Raw genomic sequence first — 22,648 nt, 5'->3', positions numbered from 1 at the left:
CAGGACAGGAGGTGAGGGCGGGAGGCATGCAGATGGCTGGCGGAAAAGCATTCCAGGCAGTGGGAACTGCATGTGCAAAGGCCCTGGGGTGGGTCCACGGCTGGCGATGTTGGAGAATAGGAGCATTCTCCTCCGCCTGTTGTTTCAGCTTTTTTTTTTTTTTCCTCCCTCAAAATTGACAAGCACAAGTGTGGCTGCCCCAGTGTGGCGGGAAGCTGCAGCATCTCTCCGTGGTCTCCTTAACCTTGAGTGCCTTTTGGGGTCTCACGTGTCGCCCGGTGACGGGTGAGCTGCTGTTATTTCAGAGGAACGGCATGAGGTGGGGAGGGGGGCGGGGGGGGCCTTAGGTGGAGTCCGCCTCACCTATTACTGCCAAAAGTGGTCATGGGGTTATTTTTAAACCTGGGGAGGAGGTATTTATTGTTGCTGGGCCGAGAAGAGCTGGGCAGTGCGTGGAATTCTTCTGGGGAAGCAGTGCTGGGGCCACTCTGCCAACGTCCTCTCCACCATGGTGAGTAGCGAGGTGAGGGGTGCTGGCTGGGCAAGGGGGAGGGGGTCAGCACCTCCAGCAGAGGAGAGAGAAACCCTAGGCCCTTGTGGGAGAAGCACTGAGCTGTGTGTGCACACAGGAACCCCAATCAATGCCCCCATAGGCCACAAATAATGGCAGCTCCCGGGGACTCGCAAAGACAAAATAAGAGAGTTGGCTTTTTTTATGGCTTGTCTACTGACCTCTCCAGCAATCAATAATTCCCAGGGCTTGCAAAATGGGATTGAATGCTTTTAAGGAGCAAATTGTGATTCTTGTCTCTTGTTCAGGCAGCTAAGGAAAAGACTCTTTCTGTTGCCACCTTTTTGAACTTGCAAATTTAAACACCTTCCCCCCCGCCCCCGGGTTGTTCGGTTAGGTGTCCCCAGCCCACCTCTGCCACTGAAGCAGTTGTCCCCCAAATCAAGGTCAGTGTAGGAGATGGTGAGAGCCATGAACTGTGGGAATTAGAATGTCGAAGTTCACTTCTGGCTCTACCTTGCGGCTGTGTGACCTGGAGCAAGTGACCTAGCCTGTCTGAGCCTCAGTTGCCCCCTCTGTAAAGTGGGGATCTTGACAGCGCAGGTGTGATGATTAAATGAAATATTCTATGTAAAGTTCTTCCAATAGCACTGAGCATTATATAAAAGTCTGCTGTTATTTAAATTCAGAAAGAAGTGGGGGTGAGGATGTTAACTGGCTCTTCTCTGAACTGTTCACACGGGGTAAGGACAGAACATTCAGAGATTTCAATGCTGTTTGGATCAAGGGGAAGTTGAGAGTGGGGGCGTAGTCGGGTTTTAATGCCCTGGAAAATTGTCATCTCATCTTGGCGTTCTTCACGGCTCGGTGAGCCTGACTTTTCCTTTTCCCCAATAACTCTCCTTTTTTCCATCACTGAGATTTTCATAAAACGCATGGGGACAAAAGTGCAGGCTCTGGCCCCCTGGGCTGTTCCCACCGTGTGGCCCCGTTCCTGGAGATGCATCTCCACCTGCTGATGGATGAAGAAGTCCCTGCTTCGTCTTCAACCTCGTAAGACCGGGTGCTCTTCAGAAACTTCCTTTCACAGCCTCTCATCCCTCGAGGACCAGCGTTTTGAGCTCTGAGTGCGGGGGCGCCGCACGCCATGCCTTAGAAGGGCAGCTGGGCCCCGCCACCCGGACTAACTCGCCCAGACCTGAAACCAACCTACTTCTCGAATTCCCAGCCTGCCGCTCCCTTAACCGATGCTTCCTCTCTCCCCAGGCACCTAAGAAAGCCAAGAAGAGAGCAGAGGGCGCCAACTCCAACGTCTTCTCCATGTTTGAACAGACCCAAATCCAGGAATTTAAGGAGGTGGGTACAATTTTTAACATCCACCCGGAGGGGAATCCTCACCCGCTAGAATATTTCCCTCTCCCCTCTTCCCGGGCGGGGACCTTTATCCTCCCGACAGCCCCCAATTTCGCCCAAATGTATGGTGTGAGTCATTTATAGGAATTATTTTTAATAACTTTTGTGGAGTATAAAACATGTTCTTTGTTGGAAATGTAGAAAAATTTTCAGGAAAGCACAAAGAAGAAAGTAAAAATGTTATCTACAATTTTACCATCCAGAGATATCAGGTGAAACTCTGGTCTGTAAACTTCCAAGACGTTTTTAAACTAGATGCATATAACTAGTAAACGAAGTTACAATCTTTTATATCCACTGATCAATGCCTGCTTTTTTCCCCCTTTGGCCAATTCAGCATAAACATTTTCTAGCATTTATCTACCATTCTCAACAGGTGAATGTTACATTTGCTTGAAATGTTAGACTATTATAAACAATACATCTTTGCTTGCATTTCTAGTTATTTCCTTAGGGTAAATGCCTAAAAGTAGAACTTCCGGATCAAAAGACAAGACAAATTGTCTTCCAGAAAAGCTTTGCCGATTCCTACTCCACCAACCCCAAAAGGAGGGAGGCCCTTTTCCCCACACATTTCCACCAACATTGGATATTAATATTTTAATTTTTTTGTTGTTGTTGTTAATCTGAGAGGGAAAAATAGTATCTCCTGGCTTTTAAAATGCATACCCGCCCGGCCTGAAACCCTGCTGCATTTGATGGAAATGTGCCTTATGTTATGAAACAAACCTAAATAGCAAACAGGCAAAGTTAAGCCACGACCTGCAGCCTAGAAATCCAGACTCCAAATTAGTTTTCCAGCGGTCGGGATGCTTCCCTGGGATGCATCCTCACTCCTACTTTGCCCTTCGGAAGAAAATATGCTGAAGTTATGCTAAAGAGGCTGCTGTGTCTTAGATCAAAGGGGAAAGAACCCGGAGCTGCCAAACACTTGTACCTTTTGTCCCTGCTGACATTCGGATCACAGAGTTCCTGTCCCCTAGGCTACGAGAGGAAAGAGGAATTCCTGGGATGAGATGTCATAAAGGAACTCAAAATAGCCACCTTCCAGGGAGACAGCTACGCCCACTCCTTTTTCCTTGCCCCAACCTCTGAATGAGAGCAGCTGCTGGGGATGCAGTCGGGGGTGCGAATACATCCAAGAACCAGCTGCAGGAGGGAATTCGAAACTCGTACAGATGATATATTTGTGAACTGCTCGTGTATTTGCAAAGCTATTGGAGTCTCCCTAGGAGCCTCGACAGAAAAAAAAAACACCCCGCTTTACAGCTCGTCCAGGCTTAAAGTGGGGAGCCCACTTGGGACCCCCATTTTTTTTGGAGGGGGAGTTCATGGTCCAGAAATTGCACCTAGGTCTCCCGTATGGAAGGTAAGCATTCTGCCACTGAACCACCCATTTTCAACTCTTTAAAAAACCCAGTTTTATAGAGAGTTAATTCACATACCATAAAATTCACCTTTTCAAGTTGTGCAATTCAGTTGTTTTCAATGCATTAAAAAATATTTGGAAAAAAAAAATTGCAACCATCACCACAATCTAATTCCGCAACATTTTCATCTCCCCAAAAGAAACTCTGTAGCTAACAGCAATCACTTCCCCTTTCCCCACTGATCTGCTTTCAGTCTTTAAGGATTTGCCTATCTGGACATTTCACAGAAATGGAATTGTATGACGTGTCCTTTTGTGTCTGCTTCTTTCATTCAGCGTCTTGTTTTCAAGGTTTGTCCATGTTGAAGCACCAATCCTTCCTTTTCACTGCCAAGTAATATTCCATCCACAGACCATCTGACGCAGCAGATGTTTTGTTTATCCAGTGGCCCATCGATGGGCACCTGGGTAGTTGCCACTTTGGAGCTCTCACTAACGGTGCTGCTAGGACTCGTTGTGTGCAGCTTTGGTATGGACGTGGGCTTGTCATTCTCTTGCACACAGGCGTGCAGGTACTGGGTCATGTGGTAACTCTGTGCTTAACATTTTGAGGAACTGCTGGACTCTTTTAAATCTATTGATTGTTCTCTGATGATTCTTGAAGTTCCCCAAATTCCACTGGCTCTCCCCAGCCCCTGGGGCACCCCCCGCAGCCTGCTCCTGGGCTGAGCAGCCAACCTCCTCCCTTTCCCAGGCATTCACCATCATGGACCAAAACAGGGACGGCTTCATCGACAAGAACGATCTGCGGGACACCTTCGCAGCTCTGGGTGCGTCACCCCCTCTAGCCCTGCACCGAGGTCTCCTTACCCCTCACCCACGAAGGGGAGGCTCAAGGGCTTGTCGCTGCAAAACACACACACACACAACAGCTCAATCACAACTGACCTTCAAGACAAATCTCAGGGGATGGGAAAGGGGTGTTCAGTCTTTGAGTGTCTGCACATGACTTTTACTTTTCTTTTGAAATAACCGTGTGTGTCTGGGTTTGAAGGCGATGCGCGCTTGCAAAAGAAAATTCAGAAAGTTCAGAAAGGTATAGAGGAGAGAACAAACATCACCATCACGGCCACTTTCCGCTGTTAACATTTCAGTCTCTTTCCTCTAAGCCTTCGCTAGGCATGTCTGGTTTTGCTGGTGGTGTTTGGATTTTTTTTTTTTAAGTTAATAATTACAATCATTCTATTTTGGATTCAGCTTTTAACATTTAACATCTTCTTGGGAGTGCGAGCACGGGTGCGTGGAGCTTTTTCAGACATGCATATCCAGCCTAACCCCTACCCAACCTCCCTCAGCCCCATCCCTAGAACCCAGGGCCGCCATGGACAGCTGGGCAGGTTGTTCACTGACCACATGTGCAGCCACTGTAGCCTTTTAGATTTAAAACACGCATCTTAAGAAGCAGCGGTCTTTCCCTAACTTGCAGTAAGGATATGTATGGCCGTCTAGCAGGGGCTGACACTGGTGTATCTTAATCTCCAAAGCTGGGAGTTATAGCCAGTATAATCTGAAAAAATTCCTGCAGCTGATTCTGATCTAACCCTCCCATCTTTCAACCAAGAACTAATTTATACTATGAGCATTTCCCATATAATTGGAAAATGTACATATCTGTATAAAACCCTCCAGGTTCTAAAGATGCTAACTTTTAAATAACTAACCACTCCCAGATGGTTTTCTGGCTAATATAATGCTGTCAAATATCTTTGTGTCCCATCCACACCCTCTCTGGCTGCTCCCCAGACCAGATGAAATTACAGATCCTAATGGCCACTTCCACCCCAGCTCAGGGTCCCTGCATATGTGTTCCCTGCCCCAGGTCGTGTGAATGTGAAAAACGAAGAAATTGATGAAATGCTCAAGGAGGCTCCAGGTCCAATTAACTTTACCGTGTTCCTGACAATGTTCGGGGAGAAACTTAAAGGTAAGTTTGTGGTTTGTGTCTTTGGGCATAAACCGAAGCCCTGGGAGAAGAGAGAGGCATTGGCAGAATACTGTGGGTTTTTAGGGGCAGAGATAGGATTGGAAAAACTAGTGAGAGCAGCGAACAGAGCTCCAAGGCTTACCCCAAGCCGGGCCTTGTTCTAAGCACGTTGCATGCATTACTTCACTTAACAGCGCCTAGGAAGTAGAGTCTGTTATTATTCCAGGTCTACAGATGAGAAAACTGAGGGTCAGAGATGGAAAGTCAGCGTTAACCCTACCTTCTCTGTATAACTCCATCATCACCATTAATCTTTCCCCCACTCTTTAGGGGTATTTGGATTATGCCCATTTTAACTTTTTCATGTTGGAAGGGGCTGTCGATAATGTGGGACAGAGGGGTGGAACTAGTTGATGTTCTCGGAGAGGCTGGGCCTTCTGGGTTTCAGAAGTTATCTGGCGTAGGAACTCCTTTAGACGGAGCCAGGATTTGAACCTGAGTCTTATAAACCTGTATCTGTGTTTGAACTTGGGTTTGCTCAAAAATAACTAGATTCTCAGCCCCCTTCCTGCCTTCTGCAGGGACGAGACCTTCCTTTCAAAACACTGAGGCTCAGTGCTGGGAGGAAGGCAGGGTCTTTACTCGATGCTAAGCAACCTGGCCCTGGCCCCTCTGTCTTTGTGGAGACTGGGGCTCTGCTTACTGGGGTCCCACTGGTCCCAGCCGATGTGAAGCGTGTTTCCTGTTGCAGGGGCTGACCCGGAGGAGACGATTCTCAATGCGTTCAAGGTGTTTGATCCTGAAGGCAAAGGGGTGCTCAAGGCTGATTAGTAAGTAGATCCTACGGAAGGTGGGGGGGGGGGGGGACTCTGCTCCTCCCCAAACCTGGTACCAACACCTGCATTTCCCTCTCTGCAGTGTTCGGGAGATGCTGACCACCCAGGCAGAGAGGTTTTCCAAGGAGGAGGTAAGGGGTCCTTCAGGCACTCCCTGCACCCCAGCTCCTGGGCTTACCCTTCAGAGACTCCACCATCTCCCCCTCTTTTCGAAAACGCCCCTGGCTCCACGCTGGGAGAGAAGCATTTCATAAATGGAGAAACTGAGACCCAGACAAGTAAAGTCACTTGTTTAAAATCACAGTGCTAATGGCAAATGCTGGAGTTTGCCATTAGCAACCCAGGTGTGCCGGATTCAAAATGCAAGGAAACTTGGAGACCTGGTTAGAGCATCAATTTCCTGTTGGGGTAGGGGTAGCATGCAGGCCTGCCACGTGCTGGCGTGTAGGTTGCGCACTGCACAATTTTCGGGGATGCTGTGCCTGTAATACATATCACAGATTGTATATTTGCTGCAATCTGTGAAACTGGCAGTAAAGTGTCTTTTTATAATTTTGAGATATGTGACCATGTTCTGGAAGGTGGCAGTGATGTGTCCAGAACAAAGGGCCCTTTTGCTAATTTGCCACAGGTGCTGAATGAGCAAGCAGTGGTCCTGCAAACATTGTTACTGAATCTTCAGGACTCTGTTTAAAGTAGTCCCTTGGAGCCTTTCAGGCATGTTTCCAAGAGCCTGCCTTCACCTCCCACCAGCTGGGTGACTTTGGACAAGCTCCCGTTTTACAGAGAAAGCTCCTGTTTTATCTGTAAACGGAAACGACACTATAAGCTGCCTCGTTATCCTAAGTGAGTTAATATGATATGCAAAGTGCTGACATTAGTTATTATTAGCCAATCTTTAAAATAACTAGCCAACACTTTCATAATGGGGAAATTGCATTTTTATAAAATCTAGATTTCTGGTTTCCCTTGAAGACTTTGACCTCCTTACCCACGTGGCCACGTCCGGATGGCCGGGAGAGCCGCCACGCCCCCCTACGGAGGGAGACGGGCGGGGTCTCCATTTAGCCACAGTCCACACTAGGCCTGTCTGGGTCACTTACACAACCCACCCGCCCTCTGCACACTTGAGTTTGCAGTCCCTGCTTTACCCCTTGTTGCCAGTTGGGTTTCTTGTAGGATGTTTATTTGGGAAGGCCCTGTGGGAGGAAGGCTGAGCAAACAGGGTGGGGGGGGGGGGGCAGGCGGGTAAAGAGAGTATTGAGCCTCGATCCATCGATCCAGTCCCTTGGGTGGGTGGGTGGAGGTGCCCTGGAGCTAGAACAGCCCTTCCCAAAGGTCCTAAGTTGGGCCCCAATGGGATGACCTTGGACGGGGGTGCGGGTGGGGGTGGGGCGCTCTGCAGCAGCTCTGCAACAAATCCTTGATTGAAGATGGGTCTGGGTGGCCCCTTTCCATGCCCTCGACACACCCCGGGGCCCCTCCACCCTGCCCCCAGCCACCTGGAACACCCTCCCCCGCAGCCGCCTCGGCGCTCAGCCCGCCCTGCTGGTTGATTGCAGATTGACCAGATGTTTGCCGCCTTCCCCCCTGATGTGACCGGCCACCTCAACTACAAGAACCTGGTGCACATCATCACCCACGGGGAGGAGAAGGACTAGGGCACGCCTCACCTGCCCACCCGCGGCCTGTCTTGCCCAGGCAGGAGGACCCTGGCCCCCGCCATCACGTCACCCTGCCCGGGAGCGCCCCCACCTGGCAGCCCGCGTGGCTTACGGGGAGCACTGGGTCCTACTCCCGGCAGATGGAAATCCATCCGGGGGCTGTGTTCCAATAAACAGCAGGCTGTGTCTCTGGTTACGGCGTTTCTCTGACAGCGACAAGAGCGCCTTGAGGAAGAGAGGCCCTTTGCTAATTCGCTTGTCAGCTGGGGGTGGCACTGCTGATTATTTAGTGAATCTTAATGATTCTTTATATAAAATAGTCCCTCGCGATCTCCGGTCTGTTTCCATCAAGGACCACATTTTACTAGAATGTCAACTGGATGTCCACTGCTCTTTCTCCCAAAGCATTCCAGCATTAGAGAAGATAGCTTCCATGACGCCCTTTCCTTTAGGATGTGGGCAGAATGTCTCTTCCATAGACATGCTTAGACCTCCTAAGGAGAAGGGAGGTCCCCACATGCTTGCTAAAAAGCTGGTTCACTTGTCAAACATCATATATTAACTGTTAGAGATTAATTTCAAATTTCAGGTAAAGAAGTTGTCTATACTCCTCTCTTTAGCAAATTCCAAGAGAGGCTCCGATTTCTGACCCAGACTCGTCATAAATCACAGGACTCTTGATTTTGGGTGATCCAAGGTTTCTATTGAAGCAGAGGCCCATTTTTGGTGGCAACTAAGACGTCTAAGGACTTCAGGCACAGCTGGATCCAGGAGCTCAAACAATGCCTCGGATCCCAAGGAGCCTCTCCACCTCTCTGCTTTCGGGTGGCTGTACTCTCATGGCAAAACGGCCACCCAGCAATCCTGACAGAACGGGTGCACGTACCGCCCTGCCAGTTCCTAACGTGTCCTAGCCTACCTCACGGGATCTTTTGGGCACGTGACCCAACCCCAACCAATCACTGTGGCCTGGCAGGCGCAGTGCTCTGATTGGCAGACCAGGGTCACATGACCACGCAGGGGTTGAAAACAGTCTCCTCCAGCAACCACGTGGCCTGAGGGGTGGGGAGTATTCCTTAAAAGGAAACCGGGATGCTGTTCCCAAAGCAGTGGATGTCGGGGTGCAGAAATTTTAAGAGAATCCCTAGAGGCCAAGCTGTAGCCTAGATGAGTTGAGTGCTAGGAACACAGAGCCTGAATTGGATTTGGGAACAGCGGCGAGGGGATGAGCTGGTCCAGGAGGAAGCAGGAGCCGGAACTGACTAGAGACTAGCAGGGACCCCACCCCCTGGAGAGCGCAGGATCCAGGAGGTCACTACGACTCAGGACATCAGCCCCTGGCTGCGGGGACAGGGGAAGCCGGCCGCAGGCCAGGCCGCCAGGGACGCAGGGCGGCGGGGTTCTCGACCCCTAATGACCCAGTCACAGATTAAAGGCAGAGGGTAGTTCAGGGCGAGGCACCCCTGATACGGCTGTACAGGGACGCGGCTTACCCAGAGGCGTCACACAGGGCACAGACGCCCATGCAGACACACGGATGGACACACAAAGACAGACACACAGATTACACAGAGGCACACATACAATCACACAAGAGACACATATAGATACACAAGGACACACAGATATAGAAACACAGACACAGCTACACAGACACGCATACACATGCAGGACGGAGACAGACAAAGAGAAACACAGACACACAGATGCACACCCACACACACGTGCACACACGAGGACGCTCAGGGACCTCCGGGTCAGCCTCAACACACTGTGGCACCAGAGTCAGGTCAGGGCCTGCAAAGGGACCTCCAGGGGAGAGGAAGTCCCACCCCCTCCAGAACTGATCCCCACCCTCAGTTTCCCACCCCAGGAGGGTCCCCTGTTTGTTTCAGAAGAAGTCCCCACTAATTATAGGACAGGAATGACCAAATGCGGTTCTACCCGTCTACAGAGACAGACAGCACACACTGAGAGACAAGAGAGAATAGGGAGATGAAAAGAAAAACAGAGAAAGACAAAAGAGGTAAAGGGAGAGAGAAGGAAGAGAAACAGACAGGTTGAGAGACAACCTGAGAGGCAGAGGCAGGCAGGGACAGAGAGGAGACAGCAGGTCAGAGAGGCAGAGGATGAACTGAAGCAGGGAGGTGGCCATGCGCTTCCTACTTTCAGGGTGCAGCCTGTAGGGAGACGGGGTGAACGCCCGCTCCTGCTGCTCCCCCCTGCCCTACGGCCCCCGGTTTCTGCCAGTGTCTGCTGCACTGTTTGATTCGGGATCTGACGATCAATATTTGACTCCATCATGGTGCCTAAACTTTGCCCGTCGCTGCTCCATCTGGTGGAGACATGGGCTCTTGGGCCCCTTGGCAAGGGGTGACCTGTGCCAGTCTGTGCTTTCAGGTCCATTTGGAGGTTTTCAGGGGCCCTGTTGACTTGCCACAGTTCTTGCCTCCTGCAGTGTGTTTTGAGCATGACCCAGCTCCAAGATGGCACCTTGACCCCCAACCTGGCTTTTCACCCCCGAGTAAAGAGTGGGAAAAGACCCGAGGTTACCGAACAAGACATTTACTCTCTCTGGTTATGGTACAGATGTGGCCCGACCCCTGAGGCTACTAACTTCTTCTTGGACTTCAAGTCTTCGCCCTTATCAGGTGAACTTTCCGCCTGAGAATCCTTAGGCCGAGACTCCCTGGCTCTGAAGTTGGTGAGCACCAGCTGCCGCAGGCTGCCGTGGTCCAGGGGCTCGGCAACTGCACCAAAGACAACGAGATTTTTGAGGCATCAGGAAATCAAACCCAGCACAGAGGGCTTCCTTCCCGGGATTCTCAGCTCGAAGAGGGCACATCCGAGGCAGGGCTGGGGTCTCGCCACAGTGCTGGGGGCGGAGCCAGAGAAGTCCCAGGGTTGGGGGGCGTGGGGGATGGACAGAGATGTGCTGCCCAAGGATGCTGTTGGGGGTTGAATTGTGCCCCCACAGAAGATACCAGGGGTTCAAGTCCAAACTCCTGGTACCCATGAATGGAGCCTTACTTGGAAATGGGGTCTCTGGGGATGTGGTCAAGTTCAGATGAGGTCACACGGCATGAGGGTGGCATCAAGCCTCATGAGAAGAGAAGGGGAGCAGGCTGGGTGAAGCTGGAGGCAGAGATGGGAGTGGTGCTGCCACCAGCCAAGGAACCCGTGGGCCCACCAGAAGCTGGAAGAGGTCAGGATAGAGCTTTCAGAAGAAGTGTGCCCACCCTAACACCTGACTTCAGACTTAAAGCACCCAGAACCCTGAGAGAATACATTCTTGATCTAAGCCGTCCAGCTTGTGGTACGTTCCCACATTACGCCTACACAATGTTTTGGTTTTCTCCCAGATGAGGCTGTGATGGTTAGTTTAATTTAATGCAAGGAGACAGGACTGCCATATGCAGTTGCTCAGGATGTGCATTGCACAAAGACACCTGGCAGAGAGAAGGGAATGGATGGGCTGAAATCCAGCCCCAGCTTGGCTGCCAAGCTGTGTCTATCCAGAGGGGAAATCTAATTCATCTGCTCAGAGTGCCTCTTTGGATAGTGGGCCGGAACCCAATTTTAACATTCACTTGAAAAGAAGTGAAGACATGTTCTGTAAATTCTTAACCCTACAAGGACGGTATTACCAGCAGCTGTCCTGTCCTCCTCTTTAGGAACTTGAAGGGCCAAGGGAAGCTGTGCTAAGGTAGTTTCAGCACCTCAGGTAAATCAAGTGGGAGCTCTCTGTGTACGTGTGTGTACGTGTCGGGTGGCCCTCCCTCCATCCTTGGCACACTTGAAATGCTGCTCCCCAGAAATAGAGAAGTGGGGGCAGCTTTAAAAAGTCTGATCCTTCTTCTCTCTCTCCCTGTATATTTATATATATATGTATATACGTATATGATATAACTGTGTATATATATGTGCGTGTGCGTGCATATGTATATGTGAATATATATATGCATATATGTTCCAAAACATCAGCAGGCTTGATATATCCGTTGGGAGGCCCTGTGGAAGGTTATCCCCTGCATTGTAGGATATTTAGAGAAATCCCAGGCACCCACTAAATGCCACACACCCCTGCCAAATTGTGACAATCAAAAATGTCTCCAGACGTTGTCAACATGTCCCCTGAAGGGCAAATCACAGTAGCTGAGAATGACTGAATAAGGATATATACGCCATGTATATATATAGTATGTTTTTTTAAGAAAGGCGAGATTATACAATACATGCTGTTGTACAACTTACTGGTTTGTTTGTTTTAACAATATCAAAGACATCTTTCCACACCAGTACATGTTGATCTATTACATTTTTTTCATGACATTCTTTTTGATGGCTGCATAGTATTCCACTGCGTGGCTGGATGAACTATGATTTATTTAACCAACCTCTAATGGGCAGGTATTTAAGTTGTTTCCAAGTTTGGGGCTAGAAGAAACTGAGCTGTGATGAACATCCTACATTCATCTTTGATCCTTGAATAAGTTTTTTTTGAAGGATAAATTCCCACAAACAGGCTGTAGGGTTAATGAGTATAGACATTCTCAGGCTTTTGTATGTATTGCTAACTGCCCTCAAAAGCTTGGGCCAATTTTATTCCCACCTTCAGAGGAAAGCACCAGGTTCCCCTGAAGAAGCAGATATCTGGAAGGAAGGACAGAGGTCCAGAAAGTTCCAGAGTTAGAGGTCCTGCTTCTGCCATGACCCACGCCGCAGCCTATCCAACTACGGGAAAGAGGGGCATGGATGGGAGGGGCCGAGGACGGGGATCACGGATGCAGATGGCGTCTCAGAAAGGGGTTGGGATGGGGTCAGACTCAAGAGCATAGGATGAAGATAAAGATGGCATCAGCAAATCTTGGGTACCTACAACTTGCTTATTTGTAAAATTTGAATATTTTAACATTTATTTTAAATGGTCACAAGGTCGTTGTGATTTTTTAAAATATCCAAGATCTGTGACCAGGTCACTACCTGCATCCTAGGTAGCGAAATCTCCACCCAAACCACATTAAGTGGCCACAACCAAGATGGTACCCAAAGGCACTGATGGGCCAGCGAGGGCTTCTAAAGAGGGAGAAACCAAGGCTCAACACTGCAGACCTTCTCAGGACCCTGGACACAGCAAACCCAGCCCAGGAGGCTGTGCAGATGGAGAGGGAAAGAGAACTCACTCTCATCCAACCTGTCGCTGGTCATGTCAGAGCCGAGCAGCGGGGGGGACGACCTTGGTGGTTTCTGCAGGCTTGAGCAGGACGGAGCCGCCCCAGAAAGGGTTGGCGAAGGGGGTTGGGACATCCGTCTCTGCCCCTTCTATATCCAGGACCCGCTTATAGGACTCCAGCAGCAGAAGGTCGTTGGCCTTCTTTTCAATGATGGCTGGGGAAAAACATCAAGATGGTTTGTATGACTGCCAAGAGACCTGGCTCGTGGTGGTGGTAGGGGGGGGGGCAGGGGTGTTTTGGGATGGGAACCCCTGCAGGAGAGGTAGGGAAGTGCGGGGGGGGGGGTGTCATGTACTTCTATAGGGACAAGGGTTTTCTCTTGGGTGATATGATCCATTATCAACAGGGACAGTGAAAATAGGTTCTTGAGAGGCAAAAAGTCTCTTTTTTTAAATTTATATATACACTATTTAAAGTTTTTTTCATTAAAGCTTCATGGGGAAGTGCAGTTAGACAAAGTCTGTATTAAATGGCTCCTTGGGGTGGGGGTGGGGGCGATAATGAAAAAAAGGTTGCAAGACACTGGGTCATACAAAAAATTGGGAGAGTAGGCAGCCTGGCTTTTCCTCCATGTACGCTGTCTCAGGACTCCAAGCCCTTGCATATGCTGTTCCTTCTGCCTGGAAGGCCTTTCCCTTACTCCCCTGCCTGAATAACTCACTCCTATTGGGGCTGTAAGACTCAGGTAGACCTCATTACCTGTGGGAACATTTCCCCAACATATTAATTTGAGGGAGCTGCCCTCCATAACACCGTGCATTAACTACTCACTCATTCATTCATTCCACAAATGATTACTGCATCCCTACTGTATGCCATGCACCAAGCTAAATGCTAAGGATGCTATGGAGGAAAAAAATCAAAGCCTCAACAAAGATGCAGCCCTTGCCCTAATGGAGCTCATAAGCGTCACAAAGCGGGGCGGGGGGAGGGCAGAGGTTGGGGAAAAAGCTATGAAACACATGAGCAAATAAACAGAGATATCCCTCACTGTGCAGATGCCCGTTATCTGAATTCAGTCACCACTGGATCTGGACGTATTTTTCCAATAAACCTCACACTATCCAAAGTGCTGCTATTCACTCTCTGAAATTCAGGGACCAAGAATGTTCACATCTGAAACTTGCTTTCGGATCCCAGGTAGCTCATAGATTCAGGGAGTGCAGTCAAGGGAATGTTAAAGAATAGGGCTGCACACTAGAGAAAACAGTGCAGTGAGGGCACATCTTCAGGCAGTGATGAGGAAGACCTGGGCAGGGGACAAGTCTTCTGGGAACAGCCCATGCAATGGCCCAGAGCTGGAAATGGCTTTGGGGTGGAAGAACAAATCAAAGAACAGTGCAACTGAGGGTGCTGAGCAAGGGGGGAGGAAAGCAGGACAAAAGGAACTCAGAAATGTGGGCAGGGGCTGGGCAATGAAGAATTTGATACACTGTGTGCAGAGAAAAGTCAACACAGCAGGCATGAGTTCTATCCTTTGAAAGTCCTGCTCACAAGGATGGCCTATGGCTGGCATGTGGGAACTTAGGTTTAGGGAGGGTTCCCACCATTAGCTGATAAGAGCGACTCACTGTGCCTCAACTGCTTGTACAAACACGTGATTCATGCTGAATGGCTGCTTTCCTGTTGAAGTCTGGAATTTGAGATGTTGGACAGAGAAGGCACCTCATAATCAGCCCCCAGTAAAAACCCTGGGCGCTGAGATTCTAATGAACTTCCCTGGTGTGGTGGCTTGGAGCTGTTATGTACCCATGTTCTTTAGTTCTTTAAATCCATCCCTGCAGGGGCAGATCTGTTGTGGTTTAATTGAGATGTGACTCAGCCCATTCACGGTGGGTCTTAATCCCTTTACTGGAGTCCTTTCTGAGGATAAGAGAGAGAAAACACCCAGAGACACTGAGAGTGCTTGGGGAGAAATGCCCCAGGCCAAGCAAGCCAGAACCCATAGAAACTGAAAGAGCCAGAATCTGAAAGCAATGAAACCTGGAAATGAAGGGCCAGCAGGTGCCAGCCATGTGCCTTCTCATGTGACAGAGGAAACCCAGATGCCATCGGCCTTTCTTCAGAGAAGGTATTATCCTGTTGATGCCTTGATAAAGACATTTTCATGGCCTACAGATTACTAAATTTGCAAGCCAATAAATCCCCATTGTAAAAGCCAACCCATTTCTGGTGTGTTGTATTCTGGCAGCTTGAGCAAACTGAACCACCCAGTTAGCAACATTTCCCACATATTTTTGCAACGCATTACTGAGGCTATTAAACACACGCTGTCTGATTCTGCTGGAAGAGGACCCTCAGGGTGCCTGGTTTTCCCTGGACCTTGCCCCATGTGCCTTTTCCCTTTGCTGATTTTGTTTTGTATCCTTTTGCTGTGATAAGTCACAGTCATGAATACAACTGTATACAGAGTCCTGTGATTCTTTCTAGCAAATTGCTGAACCTGGAGTGGTTTGGAAATCTCCCCAAACAGGCTGTATTAAGAATCTTAGGTTTTATTCTATGAGCTGTGGGAAGCCATTCATTCGAAATTGTCACAAACTAGGTAATGAATCCCTCCCTCTCTACTATGAGCTCAAGGCCTGTGCCTAGAAATGTGTATTACAGTTATTGAGCACTTATTATGTGCCAGACACTGCTCTAAGCACTTTATTTCTTCCTTTCTAATCTGTATGTCTTTTCTTTTTCTTGCCTTATTGCACTGGCTAGGATTTCTAGTATAATATTGAACAAAATGTGGTACGAACAGACATCCTTGCCTTGTTCCTGATCCTAGGAGAAACACATTCAGTTTTTCACCATTAAGTACAGTGTTAGCCACAGGTGTTCTCATATAAGCCCTTTATCAGGTTAAAGAAGTTTCCTTCTACTTCTAATTTGTTGAGGGTATTTATCATGGGTAGATGTTGAAATCTGTCAAATAATTTTCCGCCATATGATCATATAGTTTTTCTCTATTTAATACTCCCTGCAACCTCATGGGGTACATACTGGTTTTGCTACCATTTTTTAGATGAAAAACACAGGAGCACATAGAGGTTAAGAAACTTGCCCCAGGTCACACAGCTAAGTAGGAGAACTGGTATTCGAACCCAGGCATGCTGGCTTTAGCACCCACACACTTCACCACCAGATTTGCTACCTCCAAGAGAAAGAATCCGTGTACCTGGACACAGAGAGTTCTGGAAATGGTTCCCAAGAACCCGACGGGCCCCAGCTTGACTCACCAAAATACTGTAGGAAGTTGACATCAGTGATTTTCCCCGTCTCCCCTAACTGCACCAGGATCTTGGTGGCATCACAGTTTATCTTCTTAAACAGATTCTCCACCGAGTTCTTGAGATTTTCCAAGGTCTTGCTGTTCTCCTTGTAGTTCTTCTCGTATATATCTGCCTCCTCTGTGGTTTTCTTCAGTTTATCCTGGCGGCAGACCCCGATTCCCACTGTGAGTCAGTGAGGCTGCCTGCCTGGTCTCAGCCCACCCACAGGACTTTCAGAGCAAACGGGGCCAGGCTCTCCAAAGCACAGGTTTTCAAATCTCTGGGGAGTTGTGAGATCAATTTAATGGGTCTCAAAGGCATTTAAAAAAAAAGAAGAAGAAGAAGAAGAAGAAAGAAATAGAACAGGAAAGAAGGGAAGGAAAATTTTACCTGCTAGTATGCATTGCAGGTAAAAAGGGCAAATATTGCTTAATGTAAGTTTTGTTAGATGTACGTATGTGTGTCTACATGCATAGTGAATCACAATATTAAAAACGTTTGTGACTTTCACTATTTGTTATTGTTGCCCATAGGAAGAAAAACATTTACATTGTGGTCCAATATATATATATTACATGCATGTATGTATATATTATCTAATTAAATGAAATTAAGATTTCACAAAACAATATTCTTACAATGTGTTCTAACATTGTCCATCCTATTCGGTCTCTTTATTTTTAAACGCCGGCTGAAATCCAGTTTTAACCTGTGATTTCACCACTCACAGGTTAAAACACAACGCTCTAGTTTTCTGGTTCTCAAAGTGCGTCCCAGGCCAGCGGCAGCATCGTCACCAGGGAACTTGTTAGAACTACGAATACTTGGTGCCTACCCCAGACCCACCGAATCAGAGACTAGGGGTGCCCCCTGCGACCTGTGCAGTAAAGAAACCTCCAGGGGGTTCTGGCGCTTGCTAGAGTTTGAGACCCTCTGTGAGTCCAGGCACCGTTCACGACCTGGGCGTCAATTGGTGTCACCTGGGAGCTGCAAAACACCGGCTGCCCACAGAGTTCACGTTTTGTTTGGTCGGGGATGCCGCCTGGGCGCCAGGGATCTTTAAAGCAGCCAGGGCTGAGGACCGCTGCTTGAGGAGGGTGGGGTTTTCAACTGATTTCTAAGAGAGACACCACCTGCCCCCGGCCTCTGAGTTCTCAGCCTGCAAAGGCGAACTGGGCCCTGGGAGAACCAGCCCTAGGCCCAAAGGCTCTGCACGCACAGCCCTGTCCCTGGGGAGCCCCGATCTCAATGGGTCAACACCCCTGATTTCCAGGCGAGGAAACTGAGGCTCCGAGGCACCCAGCCAGGAGAGGGAAGCCAGAGCTAGAACTCAGTGTCCAAACCACAAGACCAAGGCCCTTCCCCTCACCCCAGCTACTGGGGTACTGAAAATCAGTTTTCAGGGCTGCAAATTCCTCGCATGGCAGCCAGAGCTGCCCTCCTTTCTAAAGGTGTATTCAAAGGGCACATGGTTAAAACAAAGGCACAAGGTCAGCCTGACAGCGTGACCATAATAGCAAGGTTCCAGAGCCCACGCGAATGTCCCCACAGCTGCCCTCTGTTTCAGGTGAGGGGTATTAAGCTCAGAGTGGAAAACTGACTTGTGTTGAGCTCCCCCGGGCCGGCTCATCAATGCACCTGACCTTGGGCCAAACTCTTTCTTTGGCAGTAACTCCTTTAGTAATGAGGCGATGACAATTCCAGCTATTTTACTGACTTCCACGATAAACAATACTAGGTACTGTCTTCAGCTCTCTGCCCTGCAGTGTGCCAGGCATGATTTTATTCATCTTTCACACCCCGAAGAAGTGATAACGAAGAAGTGGGTATTATCACCCCCATTTTGCAGATGGGAAAACTGAGATTCAAGAGAGGGTAAGTCATTTTCTCACACAGCTGGGAAGTGGCTTTTCTGAGAGTCAGCCCCAGGTTTTGGCCCCAAAGTCCAGCTGCTTAACCCCCACAAAACCTCCCATTTGGGAACTGGTCCACCACCTCTCCCAGGGGTGGCGAAATGGAAGGTGGTGATGAAATGGAAGGCGTGTGAAAAGGTTCTAGGACTAGGGCAGGTGGAAGGGGTATTTTGCAGGAGAGAACAAAACTTCCTGTGTGCTCACTGCTACTAAGACGAAGCCCTCCTGCCTAAGGGGCTTATATTTGAAAAGAGGCTGCAAAAGTCATGGTAAAACCAAAGGGACAAATAGCTGATGGAGGCTTCAGACAGAGGTGGGGACAGGCTAGGGACCCCCTGGCCGGCCCCCCATGGCTCCTCTTGAAGCCTTCAAAGCCCCGGGATTTAGAGCAACGGAGGCCCAATACCAGGGGTGGGTCTGGACTCTGGTGGCCCCAAGTGGAGGATCTGGATCCCCAGACATGTGCTCATCTTGGGGGAAGGTCTCCTTGGACTTGGGGCCCTGCCTGGAAGCCTGTAACCCCCACCCCGTAGGCTGGATCTCTGGGTGGGGGGTGGGGGTGCCTCACTGAGGCAGGGCAGCTCAGCGGGCAGCGTGTACTTTGCTGCCCCCCAGTGACCGACTAGAGAATGACACTGCCATCCCTGTACATGGGACCAATCTCCAGGTTCGTGTCAAGGAGGACAGAAACAAGTCACACAGTGGGGAAGGGACAGGCCCCAGCGGCACAGTTCCAGAGCCAAGAACTATTGTTTGGGACAGGACTTGAGAGTCAAACTGTCTGCCTTTACATCTTTGGTAGACACTGCTACAAGGGATCCATTCTCCCCTTATACCTTAATAACAAAACCCTGATTGTATTTGCAGTGGCAATGTGTCCAGCTGAAGGTTATATTTCCAACCTTCCCTGGTAATAGGGTTGGTCAAAGATATATAGACGCAGAAATTGTTGGCAGGGACTTCTGGGAAGGTATTTTTAAGGTGGCTGATTCAGTAGTAAATCCCCACCCCCCCTTTTTTTTTTAATTTTGCCAGTCCCACTTTCTTCCTGCCTGGAAAATAAATATGATGGCTGGACCTACAGCAGCCACACTGCAACCACGAGACAGCCATAGAACCACCATAAGACAGCTTTGGGGATGGAAGCCACACACTAAGAATGGGAGAATAAAAGAGAGAGCCATTATGAAGCTGCCATCTTGGAGTACCCATCTTCAGGCTTATTTCTTAAAATAACTAAATAAACTTCAGTTTGTTTAAGCCACTGTTATTATGGGTCCCTATTATTAGCAACTGAATACAATTCAAAGTTAATACAGTAATCCAGCTCCAAGATGCTGGTCAAATGACTTTACCCGTCTGAATCTCAGTTTACTCACCTGTAAAATGGAGAGATCAAAGCATCCACCTCATAGGCTTGTTGTGAGGATTAAATGAGATAGGGCAAACCAAACACTTAGCCCAGGGCATGGCACAGACCAATCGCTCAAGAAATGTTTGCAATTTCTCTGACTAACAAAGAACCAGGCACAACCAGGACAAGGGGGCAAGAGCAGGCAAGACTGAAGCCAAGAGCTGCCTGGAAGGAGCCAGTCTGGGATGAAACTGCAGAGAGTGGTTCTTTCAAATGAACAGAGGCTGGAGGGGCAAAATTCTGCAGCGATACCTGTAGCAGAGGCTGCCCCTGACAAAGAGGTCAGAACACGTCCAGACACAACCCAGGACAGAATATGTCAGAGGACAGAAATCCTACAGCTCCCAAGAAGTGGTTGACAGGCTGCTGGCTGACAGACAGACAGACAATGGGCCTGCCCCATCCACCCCTCCCCACCCTGGTCTTACCTCCAGTTGTTTCAGGACCGAGTGGCTGTCATCATGGGATGATTTCTGCTGGGATCGCAAGAGGATGATCTCGTTCTGCTCAGGGGAGAAGCAGATTGATATAGAAAATCTCCTGGGCCCAGCCAAGAGGTGCCATCCTGAGCCCCCAGGGCTAGTCTCTAGTTCCTGTTCCTGCCCAGCTGGCCCAGAAGAGCAGATTTAACATTTGAGCTTTTTTTTTTTGCATGGGCACTGGGAACCGAACCCACCAGAAGAGTCCTGGTGTGACTCGCCCGCAGGGCTCGCCCCAGCACTATGAGGGGTCAGCGGGGCCGGGGTGGGGGCTGGGAATCTGTATTTCTACCAAGATCCCAGGTGACGCTGCTGCTGGCCCTGCCCCGGGGACCACCTGGGCTAGAGCAGTGCGTCCCAGTGGGAAAGGCACATGCCCTCCAACCGAGCAGTTCCGTCTCTAGGAATCTGACCTGTGGAAGTAATGGGCCAACTGGGCAAAGACGAAGTTCAAGGCTGCTTGTTATGACTTAGAGACGACCCAACCGTCTACCCGTAAAGGATCAGCTAAATCAAATGATGGTACATTTTCAAATAAAAATACGGTTTACAAATGCAGATTCTAGGCCCATGAGTCTGGGTCTGTAGATAAGTGAGGGAGCCCAGGATTTGCATTTTAAATGCAAATTTAGGCTGTTACTCTAATGCAGAGGATACAGGGTCCCCAGCAGCTGTTAAAAAGGTGTTGGGCCGTATCTACGACATATTGTTGGGGAAAAAGTTTACAACGCAGCACCGTCTAGTATGAGCCCATCACTGTAACCTGGCGTCCGGAGGTCTGTGTGTGTGTGTCTGTGTGTGCGTGTGTGTGTGTGTGTGTATCTGTATCTGGCCCTGCATGGGTGTGAGTGTGTGCGCACACACAGGCAGCCTTCACAAAGCACTGTCACCAACATGTCAGTGGAGATTATCTCGGAGTGGTGATGCTTCAGTGATTTTTAAATTTTCCTTTTTGTTACGTTTGCACTTGCCTTTTCCTCTGCCTGGAACATTCTTCCCCCTGAGAGCCACACAGCTCTCTCCCTCACCTCCAAGTCTCTGCTCAGCTTTACCTTCTCAACTGCCTCTGGCCTCACATGGTTACCCTGCTCGATCGACTTGTACATTTCTATCCAGACCACTTCTCGCCTGCTTAGGCACTCTGTAATCTATTTGGTTTATTTGGTGTCTTGCTTATTGTCTGTTTCACCTGCCAGGTCAAAAAGCTCCGTGAGGGCAGGGCTTTGCATGATTTTGTTCACTGTCACATTTCCCATTGTCTAGAATACTGCCTGACACATAGCACGTGCTCCATAAATATTTCTGGATAAACAAATAACCAAAAATATCTTCACAACTTTATATATACTATATGATATTTACTATGTTAATTTTTAAAGCACCACCAAAAAAGAAAAAAAGCTGGAAGGAAATATATCAAAACATTAACAGTGATTGTCTCTAGGCAGCGAAATAATGGGTGATTTTTAAAATTCTGTGTATCTTTCAGTAGTTCCCAACTTTTCTATAATAAGCATATCTGCTGGAGGTGACTCTTACACGAACTTCAGTTACCACTATACTACCATAACTTGCCAAACAACAGCCAAAACCATTCCTGTCAGTCCTAGAGAATACCTAGGGTGCTATATAAGATTCTACAAAGGTTCCATGCCTAGGGTAATTCTCCAAAACCTAAAACAGCCAGATGGGCCCCTGGAGTAGGTAAGTCCTGAAATGCTGAGAGCCCAGCCTTTCCAGATCAACTAGTTCGATCCCCCTATCCCATATTATTGACAGCCCCTTTCAACATGAAAAAGTTAGAATGCCCATAACCCAAATATCCCTAAAGAGTTAAAGACCAAAGTTGATGATGGAGTGATGCAGAGAAGGCAGGGTTTATTAAATGAGTATGAATGCCGCTGAATCATTATATTGATATTTCTTTTAGTCTCCAGTACTTTAGAGCAGCTAGAAATAAAAACCTAAAATTCTGGAATTGTAACCCCTACCAAACTCTGAAATCTGTTCTACAACTAATTGTTGAATGAACTTTGAAATTTATTGCATTTTTGTATATATGTTATTTTTCACGAAAAAAAGAGAAAAGGAAGAGTAAAATAGAGAAGATAGGATTTAACAAATAAGTATGACTGCAGAGTCAACATATTGATATTTCTTTCGGTCTCCAGTGTCTTGGAACTGCTAGAAGGAAGAACGAAAAATCATGGAGCTGTAACCCATACCAAACTTTGAAATCTGTTGTATAACTGCTTGTTAACATGTACTTGGAAATGTACTGTTTTTTTAATATATTTATATTTCACAATACAAAATGTTTACAAAAATAAGCATAGCTTTCCCTTACTATTTTTTTTTCAAAAGTTAAGCCTTCCCATGGGAAAAATCAGGGTTTGCAGGACTTGTTCAACAAGAGTTTGCAGCCCCCCAAAGTCACTGTTCTGCAACTTAAAAAAGAACGTGGAGACTTCCGGGTCAAGATGGCGGCTTTAGTTCGTCCTCCAGAACAACTACTAAATAACCAGAAACAGTACAGAACAGCTCCTGGAGCCACAATAGTGACCGGACACA

The 22,648-nt window shown here is 48.4% G+C and overlaps 2 protein-coding genes across 4 annotated transcripts in view; one reads left to right on the top strand and one right to left on the bottom strand.

Moving 5' to 3' along the window:
- The first annotated feature begins 387 nt into the window (after positions 1-387).
- MYL2 (myosin light chain 2) lies at positions 388-7,970 on the top strand. Of its 3 annotated transcripts, XM_077159851.1 has the most exons (7): positions 388-511; positions 1,778-1,867; positions 4,048-4,123; positions 5,173-5,277; positions 6,029-6,107; positions 6,196-6,244; positions 7,676-7,970. In XM_077159851.1, exons 1-7 carry the CDS (start codon positions 509-511, stop codon positions 7,772-7,774), a joined length of 501 nt encoding a protein of 166 aa, XP_077015966.1. In that variant the 5' UTR covers positions 388-508; the 3' UTR covers positions 7,775-7,970. The 3 variants fall into 3 exon arrangements, with proteins under 3 accessions (XP_077015966.1, XP_077015965.1, XP_077015964.1); XM_077159850.1 differs by lacking the exons at positions 388-511; positions 1,778-1,867; positions 7,676-7,970 and adding exons at positions 2,955-3,293; positions 6,745-6,962; XM_077159849.1 differs by lacking the exons at positions 388-511; positions 1,778-1,867 and adding an exon at positions 2,961-3,293.
- Positions 7,971-10,325: 2,355 nt separating this feature from the next.
- Positions 10,326-22,648, bottom strand: part of CCDC63 (coiled-coil domain containing 63) — a 53,915-nt gene continuing 41,592 nt past the window's right edge. Inside the window, 5 exon segments of the mRNA XM_077159847.1 lie at positions 10,326-10,527; positions 12,961-13,006; positions 13,008-13,165; positions 16,239-16,431; positions 20,027-20,101. Of these exon segments, the coding sequence (XP_077015962.1) occupies positions 10,343-10,527; positions 12,961-13,006; positions 13,008-13,165; positions 16,239-16,431; positions 20,027-20,101 (657 nt within the window). The 3' untranslated portion in view covers positions 10,326-10,342.

This window comes from Tamandua tetradactyla, chromosome 5, assembly GCF_023851605.1.
Source record: "Tamandua tetradactyla isolate mTamTet1 chromosome 5, mTamTet1.pri, whole genome shotgun sequence".
Classification (NCBI taxonomy): domain Eukaryota; kingdom Metazoa; phylum Chordata; class Mammalia; order Pilosa; family Myrmecophagidae; genus Tamandua; species Tamandua tetradactyla.
The sequence above is the reverse complement of the archived record's forward strand: the minus strand, read 5'-3'. Positions and strand labels throughout refer to the sequence as shown.